Genomic DNA, 18,937 nt, shown 5'->3' with positions numbered 1-18,937 from the left:
GACAGGCAGGTAGGCAGGCAGCTGAAAAAAACCCCCTCTGGGGTCCTTGGGTCCTTCCTGGGTCTGTTGTCGCGCAGGCCGGGAGCTCCCGCGCAGGCCGGGAGCTCACGCGCACGCCGCCGGGTGATCGCAGACAGGCAGGTAGGCAGGCCTCTGTGGAAATGTTTTAAGGCACTCATCTTCTACCAAAACACTGGCTTACTTCAACCAGAGGAGCCGTAGACTTTATAAAACAGAATTGTAAAACCTAATCATTCCAATACATCACATGATGGTATGGAAATTTAACATTAAAAAGAAATTTAACATAGTTCTATAATATTTGCTGATGGATGGATACTTTATTAAAAATGGAAAAATCTATTATTAGCCATCAACCCAAAAGGCCCTACTGGATTAGCAAAGACACCAAGGAATCATAGACATTTAAAAGATTATTCAATTCAGAATTTGAAAAAGATGAGTATAAAAGAGTTTGAGGTAATAAAGGCCACCTAACATTGGCTCGCTCCTAGTTTAGTCTTCAGAATAGAGAGCCAACCAAAGAAGTCCCCATAAAGCTAGACAGACTTGTCTGGGACACATGTTCACAACATAATGTCAGTACAACTTGATGTTTCACTTAAGCTATCTAATGAAAACCAAAGTAGAAACCCATGCATACGAACTCTTTATCGTTTTAGGAGAGCATTCTAAGACTTTAATTTATACCATTAATTAATTTGTTTGTCCTTCCATTCACTCATTTGTTAGCCCAAATGTATTAGGAGATGGTTGACAACAAGGTATTTAGCCAGGAAGTGAACTAGACGCTGAAATCATTTGAGACCCTCTCACTGTGATAAATCAAATTTTGGCTTTCATATTTATTTTCTTAAAGTTATATAAACCTATCAAATGTTTGAGTGACCCTTTCACACTGTCATGTACTTTTATTACTTTAAGGTAGGGGTAGAGATGGGCATGAGTTGAGTATTAAATCACTTTCTCAAGAGAAAAAGCTGTTTTTCCCATTGTGCAATTTGTATTATGGAATTCTTGTCAATTCCCATAGAGAAAGCAATGGGTTTTATGTGACAAAGACTGAAAAAAGTCACAGCATTATCCCACAAATTGAAGTGGAAAGGATATAATAAAAAGCATATTTTTGTTTGAAAAGAACCTAGGGTCAAAACCTTTCATGATATGAGGGTACAGTGGAACCTAGGTTGTTTCCTCGCAGACCTTTAGCTAAAGAAGTATATTTGTAGTTCCCAAGGTTTTATCTGATTCTTATTTTCTTTTCATTCCAGTTGCTACATTGATGGCCGGGTGGTCAAAGTGATGGACTTCCTGAAAACTCGTCTACTAGACACACTCTCTGACCAGATTAGAAAAATTCAGAAAGTGAGTAAAAGTATCCTGGGAAGAGGAGTGAGTGTGAGGGTAAAGCAAGGAAAAGGTCACTAGATCCCTTACTGGACTTCAACATTGTGGGATCAAGAAAAGAAAAACAGTAATATAATGCAGTTCAGATGGGCATGGTCAAGAGCCCCCTCTCACCATGGTTGTTTATTGCTTTTCAAAATCAGAAGGGTTTCTGTGTGCCAGGACAAGATTTTGAGAATATAGTGAAAAGAGAACTCTTACACATTACTGGTGGAAATAGAAATTATTATAGTCCACTGTGGAGAAGAGAGTAAAGGTTACTTAAAAAGTAGAAATGATACTATTCCATGACTCAGGTATCCCACTTCTGGGTATATATCCAAAAAACATGAAACTAGAATAGCAACAAGTTACGTGGATTTCCATGTTTATTGCAGCACTATTCACAATAGCTAAAATATAAAATCCAGAAAGATGCCCATCTGTCCATTGATAAAAGAATGGATAAAGAAAATGAACAAAGAAATCTTATAGCAGTCCATATGTAATGGAATCTTATTTATCCATAAGAACAAATGAAATCTGTAACTGGCATTGAAATGGACAAAAGCAAAGGACATTATGTTCAGTGAAATAAGTCAAAAACAGAATGGCAAACACTGCATGGTCACTCTCATATGTGGGCACTAAAAAACAAAAAAGTTAATCTCAAACTAGAAAAGAGTAAAACAGTAACTAATAGAGGCCAGAAAGATTAGAGGGGAGAGAGCATATAGCAAAGCTGAGCAACAGATACCAAAATGTAATTAGAAGGTGCCTTGGTCTTGTTGTTGGGATAAAACACCCAAATCTCCTAAGTTAAAGGAAGAAAGATTTGTTTCAGCTCAGGTTTTAGAGATTTCAGTCTACCGTCAGCTGGCTTAAGGCAGGGTGGCATGGCAAAGGGGCACCACAGAGTAGAAATAGTCCATGGCAATCAAGAAAAAGGCAGCAGAAGCAGCAAAATCAAGCCTCCCTTTCCCTTTCGTACAAGCCAGGCTTCGTGCATTTTGGGTGATGCCACCCACACCCGGGATGGGCCTTCCCATTATCCACAGTCAAAACTGTGCTAAACCAATCAGTGGACCAAGTTAGTTATCATGTTTAATCTACATTCACACATTCTAGATCTAGTCATCTCCAAAAAAGCCCCACCTATGAGCACATGAGGCTTGGGGGAACATCTAGATACAAGCTACAACAGAAGGAATAAAGTTCTAGTGTTATAAAGCACAGTAGGGTCACTGTAGTTCACAAGGTCTGTTGTATCATTTATGACTAACTAGGAGAGAAGAGCTGAAAGCCTTCAAACATAAAGAATCATATAGAGATTGAAATGCTAATTGGCCTTGTGTCAATAGACATTTTATACATGTATTGAAGTATCACGTAGCACCTGATAAACATGTCCCTTACTGCAAGTTAATTAAAAACAAAATAAGGTATTTCCATATGAGAAATATCAAATTTTTTAAAAATTGAATTTTTCATCTCTCTAACCTAGCTCTTCATTCAAAATTAAATACAACTATAAATTGTTTTTTAAAACTTTTTATCTTAATAACAAATATTTTATAGTTTATTTCTAAAATGTGAGTTTGTAAGGAAACCGTAGGTTTACTTTGTTATTTTCTTTTTCATACAGGTACATTTTAGATTAGTTTAAAGAGAGAATGATTACATTTGTTCAGGGCAATTCTGGTCTTGGGCACTGACAATTCTGAGCTATATTTATATTATCCTTAGATGTCTTAGAATCAGCCATGTAAAAATCCTAGTTCTGCAAAGAGGAAGAAGCTATTTAATATTAAGCAATTGCACATGGGTCTTATCCTCAAGATCCCTTTGGTTGATGGTTCTCAGACTTGAGTATAATCAAACTTATAAAGTTTCCAGTCTCACTCCTGATATTCCAGTTAGTATGGCTGAAGTGGACCTGAGATCTCTATTTTTAATAATTTTGTGTGTAATGATCCTACACAATTAAGATGGTCCTGAATTTATATTTTGAGATACGCTGGATTAATTTGCCATGCCCTGCATGGCAAGGGTCCAAGGTTTGAGTAGGGTGAAGGGAAAATGCAGAAAACAAAAGAGAATTAAAGCAGGGACCCGGTGGGGCCTTCCCACCTGCTGAGCTATGTGTCACCCTATGTGTCACTTTAAGGCATAAGCGGGGTGGAGTACAAACAAGGAGATGGGGCAGGGTGTCTTTGGTAATTTGTCGTTCTAATACATTCTGAGATTAGCTGACCAATAAGGCTGGTGGGAACAGGGACATGCAAGCTTGCTGTTCCTAGGACCATGTCAATTAGAACTACAGTAAATAGAGTAAAAGAAACATTTCCTTGCACTGCGGAGCTATCTATTATGACAGGGTGAATTGACACAGAGTGGGGAAAGTCATGAAGTGCAGGAGGCAGGCAAGACACCTCCTGATCATGGTCCGATCCTGAGCTAGCACGCAACATTAATTAATTGTAGTTGTGAGGATCTTATGTCTACAATTTCCTTGAGCGTCTACAAGATAGCCCATTTTTTGTTGCCCAATTAGATTCTCTTCTAGGGAATGGGGAGCCTTTGGATACTCAGCTATCATCTTTTGAGCAAATAAAACAAATTTCAACAGTTGGCCCTCAATAAGTATGGGATGAACGAATAAATGAATGGACAAATGAATGAATGGTTAATGCATAAAATTAACTCTTGAGAACATCCTGTTTGAAGCAATCTTTAAAAAGCACCTTTCAAAGTTAAAGTGGAAGTTTGTACCTTTTTAATTTATACTGTCGTATGCTGACTATAAATAGCCTCTTAAGTCCTCTTGTTCTTAAGGAGTTTTAGAGGCTGAGAACCCTCAGAACTTCTGGACTCAGTATTTCTGGCCAACATCCTTCTCTATCACTGCCTTCCACTAGACAAGGAAAACTAAATGATTTGAAATATTTCTCCCACTCTCTGTTTAACATTCACTTAGCAAGAAACCGAGCAAACTGCCAGATTATTGGAATAAAAAATGGAATAAGATGTCTCCTCTCTAAGAAACTCAGTTTTAAGTCGGAATATTTACTTTCAGCAGGTTGAAATGTAATACCTAACAATAGAATGTCAAGCTATTGCATACTACAATTTTATAAACTCCTACGCTAGTCCAATAGTAAGTGTTGCTCTGTGGAAGGAGGGAAAATTTTTCTTTCATTCATTCATTTTTTTCATTCTTTTTTTAAAATCCTGTATATATTTGAACATGTTTGTAGTGCATAATGATTATATTCGTTTTGGGGAGCTGGTAAATTTATATAACATATCTTAATTCTTTTTATATTCCCTTCCATTTCTTGGTCCCCTTCCCATTTGCAAAAGATTTATTTCCTTGTTTCCTTCTTTTATTCAACTAATATTTATTGAGTATTCACGATGTTCGAGGCTCTAAGTGTATAACTTACAACAGTGTACAAAATAATCAAGTTGCCACATTTTTGGTTTTTTCACTTTGTGTCTCATCAAAGGGTTATCATTGGAAGTGGTATAATAGTCCTAAGAGTGAAGGTTCTGCAATCATGTTAGTTAAGTACAGCAGGTGAGTGTAGACGCACAGATGTTGGGAGTTAGGTTCTCTTCTTTCTCCCTACTTTCCATCATTCTCCACCACAGCATATCCCTTAACCATCATAGAACATTCAAAACTTGAAGTAATGACTAAGCTTAACTCCTGATTTATCTAGGGCCAAAGAAATGTAAGGACAAGAGTTAAAAGCTGGTGGTCAATTGAAGTTCAGATCTTTACTACATGTCTGACTGAACTTATAGGAGTGGGGACAAAAGAGCCATTGAAGGGAGAAACAGTGGATCTCCTAAAATGACCTATATGAAGGAGGAACCTGGAAAGGGACAGCTAGATTTGCAGAGGAGCAAATCATCTGGCTATTATAAACATGCCCAGAAGTCCCCTTAAGACAAGGTTCTTATTCTGGTTATCTCTTGCTAGGCAACACATTACCCCAAAACTCAGTAGCATAAAACAGCAATTTATTATGCTGATGGACTGTGAGTCAGGAATTCCCAGAGGGCACAGCAGGAATGGTTTGCCTCTGCTCTGCAATGGCTGAAGCCTCAACTATGATACTTGAAAATTGGGATGACTCAAAAGTTAGACCCTGGGATTACCAAAGTCTTGTTTATGCACATGCCTGGCAGGAAATGCCAGCTATTAAGTAGCACTTTAGTTTGGGCTGATATCCATCATACTTACATATGAATTTTATGTGTAGCCTGGACTTCCTCCCAAGGCTCTAAGTCAGAGGCCCACAGAGAAAGCCAAGTTGAAGCTGTATCACTTTTTGCTATTTATTCCATATATTGAAGCCGTTCCCAAGACTCATGGAGTTCACATGGAGAAAAAATTAACTCCTCTCTTGATAAAGGAGTGGCAAGATTCTGGAAAAGCATATAGGACTAGAAATATCTGTATAATTTTGGAAGATATCATCTTCCACAGTTCCATTTTCCTTGTTTCATTTTGTGGACCTTAATTCATTTCCCTGATTAGTTTTGTTTTCCCAATTCTCTTTTTCAAAACTCTTGCCAGATATTTCCTTAAATGGGTATCTGCTGGAAGTGTTTCTGGAACACAAATTCTCTGTTATTTAACTCATGGGATTGCCTTCCAACTGTCTGCAGTAGCTCAGAGCCAGCTGTTAGATCTTCCAGGATGAGAGAACTTCTCAATACAGCCCGCATTGTGCCTGCGTTGGGGAGATAAGAGTTGGGACCAGATAGGATCACCAAACTTTGATTGTTGATAAGTTGCTTTGGCTTTTTTCGGTGTCCTCAGGTTGGGAAGTGTGGAGGGGTGGGGGTTCCTAAAGAATGGAGGTCCAAAGTGAGAACCAGAGCAGACTGACTCCATGTTTTTTCTTGTAATCTTACAAAATCAGTTCAGAGATTGTCTAAGTCAGGTTTTGATGTCTCTATACCTAGAACCTCAGCCTAAAATTTACCCTAGAATCTTTGTTTATTCTTGTATTAATTAGTCCGTTTTCTTGTCTCTGAGACATACCTGACACCCACAACTCAAAGGAAGAGAGGTTTAATTTGGATCATGGTTTTTGGTGATTCAGGCCATGGTGGGCTGGTTCCAAGGCAGAACATCATGGTGGAAAGGCAAGTGGAGCAAAGTTACTCAGTTCATGGGGGCTAGAAAGCATGGTAGGGGAAGAGCACCAAAAGGAAGCAGCCAGAAACCACAGATTATAAGGCCTCATCTCCATGAACCACCAGACCACCCAGAAGTATGCTCTACCAATCTCCTGAATGGATCCCAAAGCCAAGCAAGTTTGCACACCACTGTAACTGCCATACTTCTTTATTAGACGTTAAGAGAAGGCCTAATGACCCACTCCTCTTAGCCCACAGTGACTAAAAAAGGGCAGGTTTCTTTCCAAAATAAAGCCATGTGGGACTAGTTAGATAAATCTGTGATGAGGCTGTTTGAATAGGAGATAAAGCAAAGTATTTCAAATCTGACGGCCTGTGCTAGAACTCAGGCTGTGTTGTTTCCTTGGGCCAGTCACTTGATTTTTTTGATTTCTGTTTCTTTGTCTGAAAATGAACATGCTGAGAATACTGTGTTCTCTCTCTCTTAGGAAGATTCTGAAGGTCACATGAGGCTGTTTTGTTAATTCTTATTGAACTATGGTTCTTACTGTTTATAATGATTATTATTAAAGTCATTACAGTTATTTTAATATTAATTTCTGTGTCTAGAGAAGCTTTATGGTGCCTCTATTCTCTATTCAGATTTTGCCCCATTCTCCTTTTTGAACCTTGGAAAATATGATAGGTGATTTTTTGGCACCTGAAAGGCAATGGCTCAATTGCTAAATTCAGCTGTGGTTTCCAATTTTGGACTGCCACTTAAAGAATTCTGTTTCCCAAGGAGTGAGCAAATTATCTGATTATTTAAAAAAATCTACATGATATTTTGGAAGTCAAACAAATATATGTTTAGATATTCCACTCCTTTGGATGATCCACACTCTCTCCCTTCTATTAGAATATGGATAATCATTTATACAATGGGAGATGAGTGGGAAAGAGAAAGAATTGAGACTCTAATAGTGCAGAGAAGAGCCAGGCACACTGTAGATGGTATAGTGTGGAGACAGCTCTGACTCCAAAACAGTGACATAAGAACCAAGAAGAACCACTTTGGCTTAAATCATTTGTGCTCTATGATTTGTGTCTTCATTTCCTAGAGGAATTATAGAAGGAAATAACACTTTTTAATATGATTTTCAGCAATTTAATAAGCACAGGAGTTGGTGAAATCCTAGTCATAAAGGAAATATTTCCAAAAGTACTGTTCTTATTGCATCTTGAAGACTAAGTAAACTGAACAATTGGCTTCAATACTTGAAAAGTTCCCTCCTGTCCTTTCTTCTCTTCCTCTCTTCATTTATCAACAGTTTATAAAATTCTTAGTATTTTCCAAGCTCCTGAGAATAAAATAGCAAGATTGATTTGAGGCTTGTCCCCATTGACTTTATGGTCTGATGAAAAAAATTGTTAGGGCCAGTGATAGTAAGATGTGAAGACTTTCATAATAGGGTGCTATGGGACCTCGGTAGAATATATCCATCTTACTTTGTAAAGAAAGAGAGGTCCTCCCAGAGGAAGTTACATGTAGGCTAACACATAAGGATAGCCTCCTTCAGAGCCTACTACTGGTAGATATGTACGGCTAGAGGGATTGTCTTATATGACTCACATTACGACCATTATTTTTTGTTTATATCACCATTGCTTATGATTGTGATATTTAATAAAGTTGAACTCTTACAATCTCAGTAATGTAGTGATACTGTGCCACTTCTTCCAGTATATTTTAGTTGGAAAACCATGGAAGTAAGCCTGAAAGTTTGTTATTCTGTTGAAAGTAATTAATAAATTAAAAGAGAAACCCGCGTTCTCAACCAACCTTCTAGTTTACCCACTTATTTGAGCTTAGCATATTGAAGGTAGAGGAGTAAAAATAAACAAAAAATCAATAGCTATTCTTAAAGCTTATAGAAGAACTAGGAGCACAATTATAGGGAAAATGAGAATTATGATAATGTCAACCTCTAATGAAGAAAACTTGAAAATGAAAGCATTATTAGGATAAAACAGTAGTATCCCACAAACATCACAGTTTGATTGACTCATTTATTAATTTATTAATTCATTTGCTCAGTAAACAATTTTAAATGGTTATTTCAGTGCGCCAGTGCTTACCATAGTGTCTATAGTTTCACAAGTGTTCAATAAATGTTGGAGGAGTAAGTGCAGGAAAGCACTGGTAAATGGAAAAAAATGAAATAAAATAAATTAAAGAAATAATGTTTTTACATCATTCACATTTCAATGGAGGAGAAGAGATACACAAGACAAGGAAGTATTCAAAGTAACAGAGAAACTGCACCATAGTAATACCTTGTGATGACATAAATGGATGATTCTAAGTTTTAAGGGGCTTGAAGCTTATACAATAGGGTCCTCTGTAGGAAAAAGGGAAAAAACCTGAATTTGCAAATTTTAGAAATATCTGACCATATTAAGAGCACATTAGTAAAGCCCTTCACAGAATATTATTAGATGTCTACCAAGTAGAAAGCTGGAAGTTTAGACTCTAGGAGCTGTGCATGTACAAATGGGAGAATGTTACCTAAGGGAACTTTGGCTTTTCTCCTTCGCATGTAACACAGTAATGATATTATAGGAGGATCCAGCCTTAGACGATATCCTTATCAAGAAAAGGATCTAAAGTTTTAATCATCGTCATTCTATGAACCTTGATATCTTTGATTCTCAGACACAGATACTTCCTAAATTCTTAGGCACAAAGAATCAAAGAAAAGGGCTAGAAAATGCAGGAAGAGTGATTTTAGTGCAAATAGCTGTTTTTCAATCTTTATTAACTGTAGAATGTGCCACCAATTTAATAACAGCTGGGACAAAAGAAGATAAACAGAAGTCATTATCAATTGATAATGATTATGAAAATCATTCTCATTTAACAAGCATTAAATTATGAAAAGTGCAACATTAATTTACAAAAATACAATAATTGTAAAACCTTTTAGATTACAAATGCCATTTATTGAATACATCGTATATTATTAATCAATTGAAGAAACTAATAATTTGCTCAAGGCCACAGTTAGTAAAATTAGAATTCACACCAAGGTCAACTTAACTACAGAACCACATTCATCCATTTACACTATTTTGCATCTTCCACACTTATTAACCATTTATTTTATAATTCATGTAATAATTTATATTTCTAGCCATTTAGGGTTAAGAAGGCTTTCAAAGAAGAATACTGAATGTTCTTGGTCAAAGAACATCAATTTGAGCCCACAATCAGTTGACAGTCTGGGATGGCTGTCCTAGAAGTGAGGATTCAGTGAAAGTTGAATGTTATGGTTATTAGGCAAGCAATGGTATATGAGGACAAGGTTTTCCAAAAAATCACTTCCATGCACTGGACTACATTCATATATTTTGTATGCATAGTGGGTTAGTGTATAATTAGATTTTGTTATTTGCAAGGGAATGGCCATGTAAAGAATATAGTGTCTGCGAACCTGGGATCAAATTGCTGTTCAGGGCAAAAAGTTTCTTCAGGAGGCAGAGGGAACTTGGGATGATCTTCTAAGTTTCAACATGGAAGTGGGAGGATTATAGGGTTCATGCTGAACAACAGTAAACTTATCACTAAGTCTGGTGAAAACTATGGTTTGTGAGTGAAGGGTCCACTAAGTCTAAGAAATTTGGCTAATCAAAGAAAAGGACTAGAAAATGCAGGAAGAGTGATTTTAATGCAAATAGCTATTTTTCAGTCTTTATCCACTAGCACTTAGCTTTGAAGGTAGTCGTTGTTTTGAGATGCTGTGAGGCTTTCTTCCTTATTTGCTTATATATGCTGGTAATTTTCTTGCTTCCCTAGTGTCTCTATCTTGTTTAGTTTAATTTTATGTTTTGTTGCAATTATATTAAATTGCCTTACTGTAGTTTAAGATAACAGGAGCAGAGAATGTGGTTTTAGTATATGTGATGCTGAAGCGAGCACAGAAAATGCAGTTTTAAATCCTAAAAATGTACAGAAACAGAAGCCACAAACGAAAAATCAACCTCATGCCAAAAGCAAATGAGTAAATATGAAACTCCAGAACAGAGAGATGATAAAAAGAAATTACACAGAAAAAAATTAATGAAACTGACAAGAAGTACATTAGAAAAAATAAATGAAGAATGTGATGCTATATTGAAATGAGTGATCTCACACTAGTCCAATTTGTCTAACCTAAGAAGGGTATGCTAGATATGGAGACAGTTTAGTCAACCAGAAGTTTGTGAGTCTCCTCAAAAAATTGCAATTAGAAAGTAAGAGAGCCCCAAACTGGAACTATGAACAATTATTTGGGTTGTTTGCCTTTGTTATCTGGAGGTCACTAGCCTTCTCTGAAATGTAACCCTTTCATCACTAAAATACTCTCTTTTTCATTCTCTCTCTCACTCTTTGTTTGTCTCTCTGTCTCTCTATCTTTCTCTCTATTTATTTAGTAAGTATTTAACGAAGTAAGGGCCAGGGGTGCAGCTCAGCGTTCTCCGAGAATCCATGAGGCTCTATGTTTCATTCCCGCTGCTGTTAAATAAATAAATAAATGACTGAATAAATAAATTAATGCAAAGTAATTGTCAAGAATTCTATTGGATATGAGAAAAGGAAAAATAGGAAATTACAATTAAGTATAGTATGATCAATATCAGAAAGAGCTTAAAAGAACTTCAGAACACAGTAGAAAATAACTTCCTGAGGGTTTGAGGAATGTCTCACAGAGGAAGCAACATTTGAAATAAACTTTGAAGAAGACATCAGAAGCATGGGTGAGAGGAGAGGAAGGGAGAAGTTAACTACTAAAAACCTAATACTACATTGAATAGTTGAAAAGTGATGAAAGCACAGTATGCAGGGAACCACAGATCATATGTGGAGGGAGAAGTAGCTGAAGCGTGATTATAAAGGTTTTTCAACACCACGTTAAATGAGTGCCCTAACCTGTGGGTTACTAATAACTGCTTTCTATATCATCAGAAACAAGTTGCTTGTAGCAAATCTCCCACATCATCAAAGAGACCTCTCAGTGAGCATGAATGAGTATTGCTGCTGGCAGTGAAGAAGCATTAAATGTTTTTATACTGGAGAGGGATTTCTGAAATTAACAAATGGCAGGAGTATAGAGGATGGATTAGAAGTAGGAAGACCAAGGAAGAAATGATAAGATACAGAACTTAGAAAGGAGCAGGAGAGAAGGGAGGACAGCATCATTATGATTCCCTCCTCTCTGTAGCGTATGTAAGGAGGCACACAATTAAAAAAAAAACACACACACACACACAATAAAGGTGGAAATAACATAGGAATATTACTGAGCTCTCCTCTTTACCATTTATGCAATAAGAAATTAAGACTACTGAGAAGCACTGAAAAGCCCTGAGTGTAAGTAGGTTTTAATAAACTTCCTAAAGTTATCCAACTCATATTACTTGAAAAGCTACTGTTCTTCTGAAGTCTTGGAGAAGGTTGTTTACCAAATGGATGAGATGCTGGAATTAGCAGAGTCCAGCTCCTTTTGGAACGTGGGCCTCCTGCCAGGGCTGATTAGCCCAGCTGTTCTGTCCATTATTCCTGTTTTATTGCTTCCTTTCTCATTAAGGAAGGTGTTGGTTTGGATAACTATAAACAACATGTCTGCTGTTACGGTGCTGCCATCTCTTGCACAGCCAGTGGCTGAAATCAGGTTCTCAGGAGTCTTCTGAAAGATTCGGATCACAGTTTTGGATATCAAGGAAATACAGGAAAAGGAAGCCTAGGTTTGAAAATGTGCCACATGAATAGCTATATTCCTATTTTTACTGTGGTTTTTATTTTTTCTTTTTAAAATTTCATAATAGGGAAAATAAAAATACTAGGAATGTTTTCCTTAAGCTCACATTCTCATTCTCATGCTCTCTCCTTCCCTCCCTCCTTCCACTCTCTCAGGATACCTGCATGAAAGAATCCTGACGGTCTGTGACCTGAAAATGCGAAAGAAAGGAGCTGGAAGGGTTTCTCTATCCCACTCTGGCCCTAGCAGGCCCAGGGAATCTCAGCAGCCTCTGGTCACTTACTGAACTGTTCTGTGGGTCACGTAGAGCCCTCTTGGTCACATAAGTCCAAGGGCTAAAGTCTATTTGGGAACAAAGGAACTGAAATGAAACTAAGTACTCAGTTTCTCTTACCCTAACTTAAATAATAATATCAGCATCTGTATTTCCCCTTCCCCAGGCAATGTATGCCTTAAAATAACTTTCATTGGCACATCATTTCTCACTAGAAACCCTTTTCTTTCCAGGTCTTCTAATTTTCTCTCTTCCAGCACAGGGAGAATCATATTTACTCAGAAAACCACAGTGTTGAACTATAGCCCTCTGTTTCTTAGAGTTTCACTTTCTAAGGGAATTTTGCAGCTGGTTACATCTGCTTTTCCTAATTTTTTTTTCTGTTCTTTTGCCCATTTTGATTTCTTCCCCAGGCCCATCCCCCACCCAGACTTAGTATTCTTACCTCCACCGCACATCACCATGCTGGCCTTCTTTTGCCATAAAAAAAATACACAATTCATCTTTGTCCCAAACAGAAAATATTTGTTGATTTCTACTAATAATTTCCAGAATTTTTAATTTTATAGTATTTCTAGGAACAGTTCCACCATAAGACACTTCATAGAGCTGATTTGGGTTTTGTGTCACAGTTCTACCTCACTGTGTGTTTCTTGGTGTGTCTGGACAGGAATTGCCTCTGTTGAAAGTGTATAAATGAACTCTTCTGAATGCTAATAATATTCATGTAGTCTAAAATTCTATATGCATGTTAAATATTAAACTTGCCTTTCCTTAGTATACATCTTGGATATTCACCCCAACTGGTGCATTTGAAGGAAAAGCAACCTATGCTGGTTAGATAAATTCAAATACAGTATCATGTGCCTTTTGAAAGGAGAGTGATGTTCACTATACACCAGACACTATTTTGATTGTTTTTCAAATATTAAGTCATTTGAGTATCATAAAGTCCTCTGAGACAGATATTCTTATTATGCTAGTTTTACAACTGAGGAAATTGAAGCGTAGACAGGTAATACACTTAAGGTCACACAGTGAGTAAATAATAGAGCCAGGATTCAAATAGAGGCCATCTCTAGAGTTCATGCACCTAACTCCTCTTCAGTACTCCTTCACTAATAACAACAGTTGTTCTGGGTGGAGGACAGAGGTGGAGTAGGAGGGTACTAGAGATTGAACCCAGGGCTTTGCTCATGCTAAGCACATGTTCTACATTCCCAGCCCCAATAATAATGTTTAGGTTATTTCCTTTCAAATCTCCCTCCAAGTCAGAAGGCAATTCAGATTTACCTTGCATGGTACTGTGTACACAAAAGCCAACCCTTTTTCTGAAATCAAGTCCCCATTCAAAGAAGAAAGACTTTTGACTTTTTTTAACAAATAAAACCATCTCACACAAATTGTCCCTCCAGGTTTGGCATGCCACCCTCCAACTAAGAATTTATAGCAAATTTTCTCAAGATATAGGTATGAAACACATGGTATTTTTAATATCAGAACATTATAATAAGCTTAATTCTTCATAAAATCCTTATGGTGTCCAAATCGCATTGTATAGTGATTTGCTTTTAAGACTTTTGAATTTATTAGATTCCCTACATAAATTGCCTACTAAGCAAAGCACAATTTCTCATTTTCTTTCTGAAATCAAGACTCCAGGCTTGATATGCTGAGTTAGTAAATAAATAAAATTGTTTATTTCATGTTGTTAAAGATTTTCATTGCAAGTATTTATTTTCTCCTAATGTCTAAGCTTTTTGTTTTTTTTTAATCAGTATATAGTCTTCAATGCTTTGACCAGTTTACTTATGTCATCTAACTTCCTTAAAGAGTGTGAATTTAGTGTGTGAAACAACATATGCCTGTAATCTTAGCCACCCAAGAGGCCAAGGTAGGAGGATCAAAAGTTCCAGGCCAGCTTGGGCCACTTAGTGAGACCTTGTCTCAAAACAGAAAGTAAAAAGGTTTAGTAGGGATGTAGCTCAGTGGTAGAACACTTGTCTAGCATGAGCAAGGTCCTGGGATCAATCCTCATTACTGGTGAAGGTGGACTGGGGATGTGGTTACTGTGAGCTAGTAGAAGGATAATATGGAATCTCATCAATTTCTTGGTGAAATTACAGCACTATGATTTCCAATTATGCTCCCGTTCTGTGCCAGGAACTTCAAAGAAGTGAAGTCACAGAAGTAAATAAGAATGGATTCCCTGCCCTTGAAGAGCTAACTGGTTCAGTTTTTCTGGGACATGTACTAGATTTCTTACTTGGATCATAAGTGGTAGATCAAAATTCTGCCACCAAAATATAGGAATATTTGACACTATTTCCTCTAAATTCATACATCACCATGAGGGACTCGTTTGAATGTTCATCTGCTAGGTCTATGTCCCTTTTTGCTAACTCTTAGGATCTTCTTGTGACTGGTCTAATGTTGTAATTCTTTAAAATACACGGGATCCAAAATACAATCCTGTCCAGTATTATTGCATGTGCAGGTGGAAATGGAAGCTCTAACTGGTCGTAGCAACAAAAGAACTTTAATTTTATATCGCTTTACATGTCTCATGACTTTAATAGGTATGTGTATACATATAGATACATATGCGTCATCTCATGGCTGCTACAGTGATCAGTTTTGTTAATATATATTTGCAATACAAAATAGTTACTCTCAGTGATCTTACATACATCAGATCAGATCCCATTCTTGCTTAAGTTTCTTTAATAGCCTTCACTCACACTCAAAATTAAAACAGCTCTCCATTCTTCTTTGACTTAATTTTTAAAAATGTTTAATTCCCATACTTAGTTATACTCTAGGTGGTCTTCTTTTGGTTTGGGTTTTACAAGCAAAAATACTGTTTTCTACCTCAAGTCCTTTTTTGTTTTCTGTTTCTTCAGATCAATTAAGGGACTGGCTCTTTCATTCAGGTCTCAATTCAGATACCACCTTGCAGAGGGGCCTTCCCTGACAGGCTGAAGTATCAACCATACCTTCTTGCCAAGTTACTTGCTAGCATATTACTCTATCTCATTTGCCTCTTAGTCCTTACTGCTTAAATTCTTTTTGTTTGTTCACTTATTTATCGTTAGTTTCCTCCCTTGACTACAGTGTAGGCCAATGAGAGCAGAGACTGTATACCTATATACTGTATATCTGCTCCCAGAACTCTGCTTGGCATTGAGCATGTAAACTAATGAATTAGTGCATTTGATAATGCCTTAATGTTTGTGGATGGGAATTAGTTTTTCTAACCTCATTTTATTCTTCATAGGTAATTTAATCTACTCTTTTGGCTTTTTCCTACAACTCTCACTATTTTTCTCCAGTCTAGATCTTTGTTTCTGAGATAACCAGCTCTATTCTGTACTTGACTTTTTTGTCTCCTATTGTTGATTTTAAATGTTAACTTCTATAATCAAAGATACTCTTAACTTTTGGGTCATAGGACCTACAAAATACCTGTGAATCTAAGTTGCCAGTTTTAAAACACATCCTTCTCTTGGTTTTCCTTTTTTTCCCTATTTCAATCTCCCAGCTCTTCATTCTTCTCGTTATTATTTCTTAATGAACTATCTATAGACTCTGGCTCTACTTTCAAGGCCTACCTACCATTATCCATTACATTACCCTTCAGTACTATAAGATTTCCTTCCAGAGTATCTGCACCCTGAAATGGTGCAGTTTGGCCAGTTCCCAACTTGTGGATCAGAGACTGGACCATTTCAAAATTTCAGAGGACCATATTTTGACAAGAGGCTTTGCCTCTACTTGGAAGGCATGCAGCTGTAGTTGCTGCCTGTGTCAGATCTGACCTGTGGGTCAATGACTTCTTTTTACCATTACTGCAGTTATTTTCAAAATGTGGTTGCAATATATATGCCATGATCATTATAAAGTGCATCTCCAAAGCATTTTCTCTCTACCCTATCATATTCATTACTTCTGATGCATTGTTATTATACAAATACCATCACAGAGCACTGAAAAAAACTCTCATACTTTCTAATATGAAAAACAGAATTTCCATTTTTCAGTGAAGATTGTTGCATCCCTAAAAGTAATTACCTTACTCCTAGAATATGCACTTGTTCTGTCACATTATCACTTGGGTTTATTTGGGGAAAAGTGATACTTCCTATAAGTGAACGTGTAGTAATACTATATGCACATGGGTGTGTGTGTGTGTGTGTGTGCACGCATGTGTGTGTGTGTGCACGCGTGTGTATGCCAGCTCACTCTAGAGTGCACCATCATGATGAAAAAAAGCACAAATCATGACTACTTCTGAGCACGTAATGGAAACACTTCCTTTAGAGAATGAATGTTGCTTTTCAGTTGGGAATATCATTTAAAACCTCATTATCCCCAGGGCCAGGGATTTAGCTCAGTGTTGCCACACCCGCCTGGCAGGCACACAGTGAGGAGTTCAATTCCCAGTACCAAAACCAAAACAAAAACCCCTCATTATCCCCTTCTGCTTTTATTGTATGAACAGGTGGTTAACGCATACACTCCAGGAAAGAAGATTTGGCTTGAAGGTGTAGTGACCACCTCAGCTGGAGGCACAAATAATCTATCGGATTCCTATGCTGCAGGATTATTGTAAGTAATATTTGCAGTGTCCCTCCCCTAGACTGTCAGAAAAGGATGGTGAAACCGACATGGTGGTTATACAGCTCATTGCAGAGCAAAGCTTGTTTCTCTTTGAAATTTCATCAATTATTCATTTGTAAATGTTTTAACCATAAACCAAAAATTATTAATGCTATCTTTATATACTAAAAGTGAGACATAAACATCAGAGCAAAAATAAGAGGAAGAATAACAGTAAAAATAATAAAAGGGAGAACTTTACTTAACAAGTCTGCAATTTAAATAATATAAATTTTCTTATCAATTTTTACCACAATTTTGGAAGATAGCTAACAAGTTTTCCCTCCAGACGTATATAATTGGAGGATGTAGGATAACAGCTAACTACATTGTAAATTGCTGGAGATAAGGACCACATAATAATACTCTAAACTACATATCGTCTACCACAAACCAAGCACCATGTAAAGTGCTTTGTATGTATTTAATAATTTAACAACAAATGAAATCAATGCTGTTGTTTTAATAGTAAGCTAGTGAAATACATACTATTATTAATTTCATGCTACATTTAAAGAAATTGAAAGAGTCAAAGTAACTCACCCAAGGTCATTCATATAGTTAGTGGCAGAACTCAGATCCAAACCAGGCAGCCTGCTCGAGTCTAGACTCTTTACAACTGAGTTGACCATTTCTCTTTCAAATGGTCTCTCCACAAGAAGAAAGTGATCAACATTCAAAGAAATAAAGAAAAACTTTCACTGGGAATATCAGCAAGGGCTTCATGAAGCTGGTGTCATTTGACTGGACTATAAAAGGATTACTCTAGTTTCTGTAGATAGAAAATGGTAATGATTGCAAAGAGAGGTATTCCAGACCAAAGAAACATATGGGCTGAGCCACTGTGGAGGGGCAATGATTAATATGACTAGAGCCTTGTTGTATTCAGGGATGTAATGAGAGCTGAGACACAGGGGTAGAGTTTACCACCATATTACGGAAGGTCCTACAAAACAGGTAGATGAGGAAAGGCCAAGTTCTATAATCATGGAAAGCCACTGAAAATTTTAGAAGAGAAGAAATGTACAGTCTGACCTGTTTTAAACCTTCTGCTTTGACAGTAATATGCACAGGAGTTTGAGGGAGATGAATAAATGAATTTGTAGTCATCTTGAGAATAAGTTACCAAGAAGCATAAGGAGCTTTGCCTGGCTTACCTGTGTCATGTGACAGAAGGCAAACTTCTGACTCAGTATACTACTACGGGCCTGGCTTTTCGCTGAGCAATGCCCTTCTGTGAACTGTAGCTTTGCCCTCAGCTATGTGTTTTTGCTACCATCAGCTATTGCTAATTATATGGATGCAGTCATCTCCACTGACACAGCTTCTTTAATACAATTGTGAAGGACAAATCAGACCAGCTAAATAGATCGCCTTTGCAAATGGAATCCTGTCAAATTCAGATGAAGATAATGAGTCAGTGTAATTCATACTCACACCTTGAGTCTACTTTTGTATCTTCAACATCTAACATTTTGTGGCACAGAGTTGTTCAGTGACCATGGTTAGAACAAATTACTTCAGTACTTAGCAATGCTTATCACATAGTAGATATTAAACATTTGTGGAATGGAAAATAGGGGGTAGGATAGTGTCCTGGGTGGGATATAAGTCATTTTACCAACTTTTATTTACTGTTTTTTTTTTTTTTTTTTTTTTTTTT

General features: G+C 37.0%; 1 protein-coding gene across 3 annotated transcripts in view; it reads left to right on the top strand.

Moving 5' to 3' along the window:
* Nucleotides 1–18,937, top strand: part of Hpse2 (heparanase 2 (inactive)) — a 770,839-nt gene that overhangs the window by 575,934 nt on the left and 175,968 nt on the right. For all 3 annotated transcript variants that reach the window (XM_010638523.2, XM_010638522.2, XM_010638521.2), the window contains 2 exons: nt 1,293–1,386; nt 17,117–17,223. In XM_010638523.2, coding sequence (XP_010636825.1) covers nt 1,293–1,386; nt 17,117–17,223 — 201 coding nt within the window. The remainder of the gene's footprint in view (nt 1–1,292; nt 1,387–17,116; nt 17,224–18,937) is intronic.

Source organism: Fukomys damarensis, unplaced genomic scaffold (genome assembly GCF_012274545.1).
Source record: "Fukomys damarensis isolate Sample0158 unplaced genomic scaffold, DMR_v1.0_HiC HiC_scaffold_8, whole genome shotgun sequence".
Classification (NCBI taxonomy): domain Eukaryota; kingdom Metazoa; phylum Chordata; class Mammalia; order Rodentia; family Bathyergidae; genus Fukomys; species Fukomys damarensis.
Note: the sequence above shows the minus strand (reverse complement) of the source record. Positions and strands in the feature narration are given on the sequence as shown.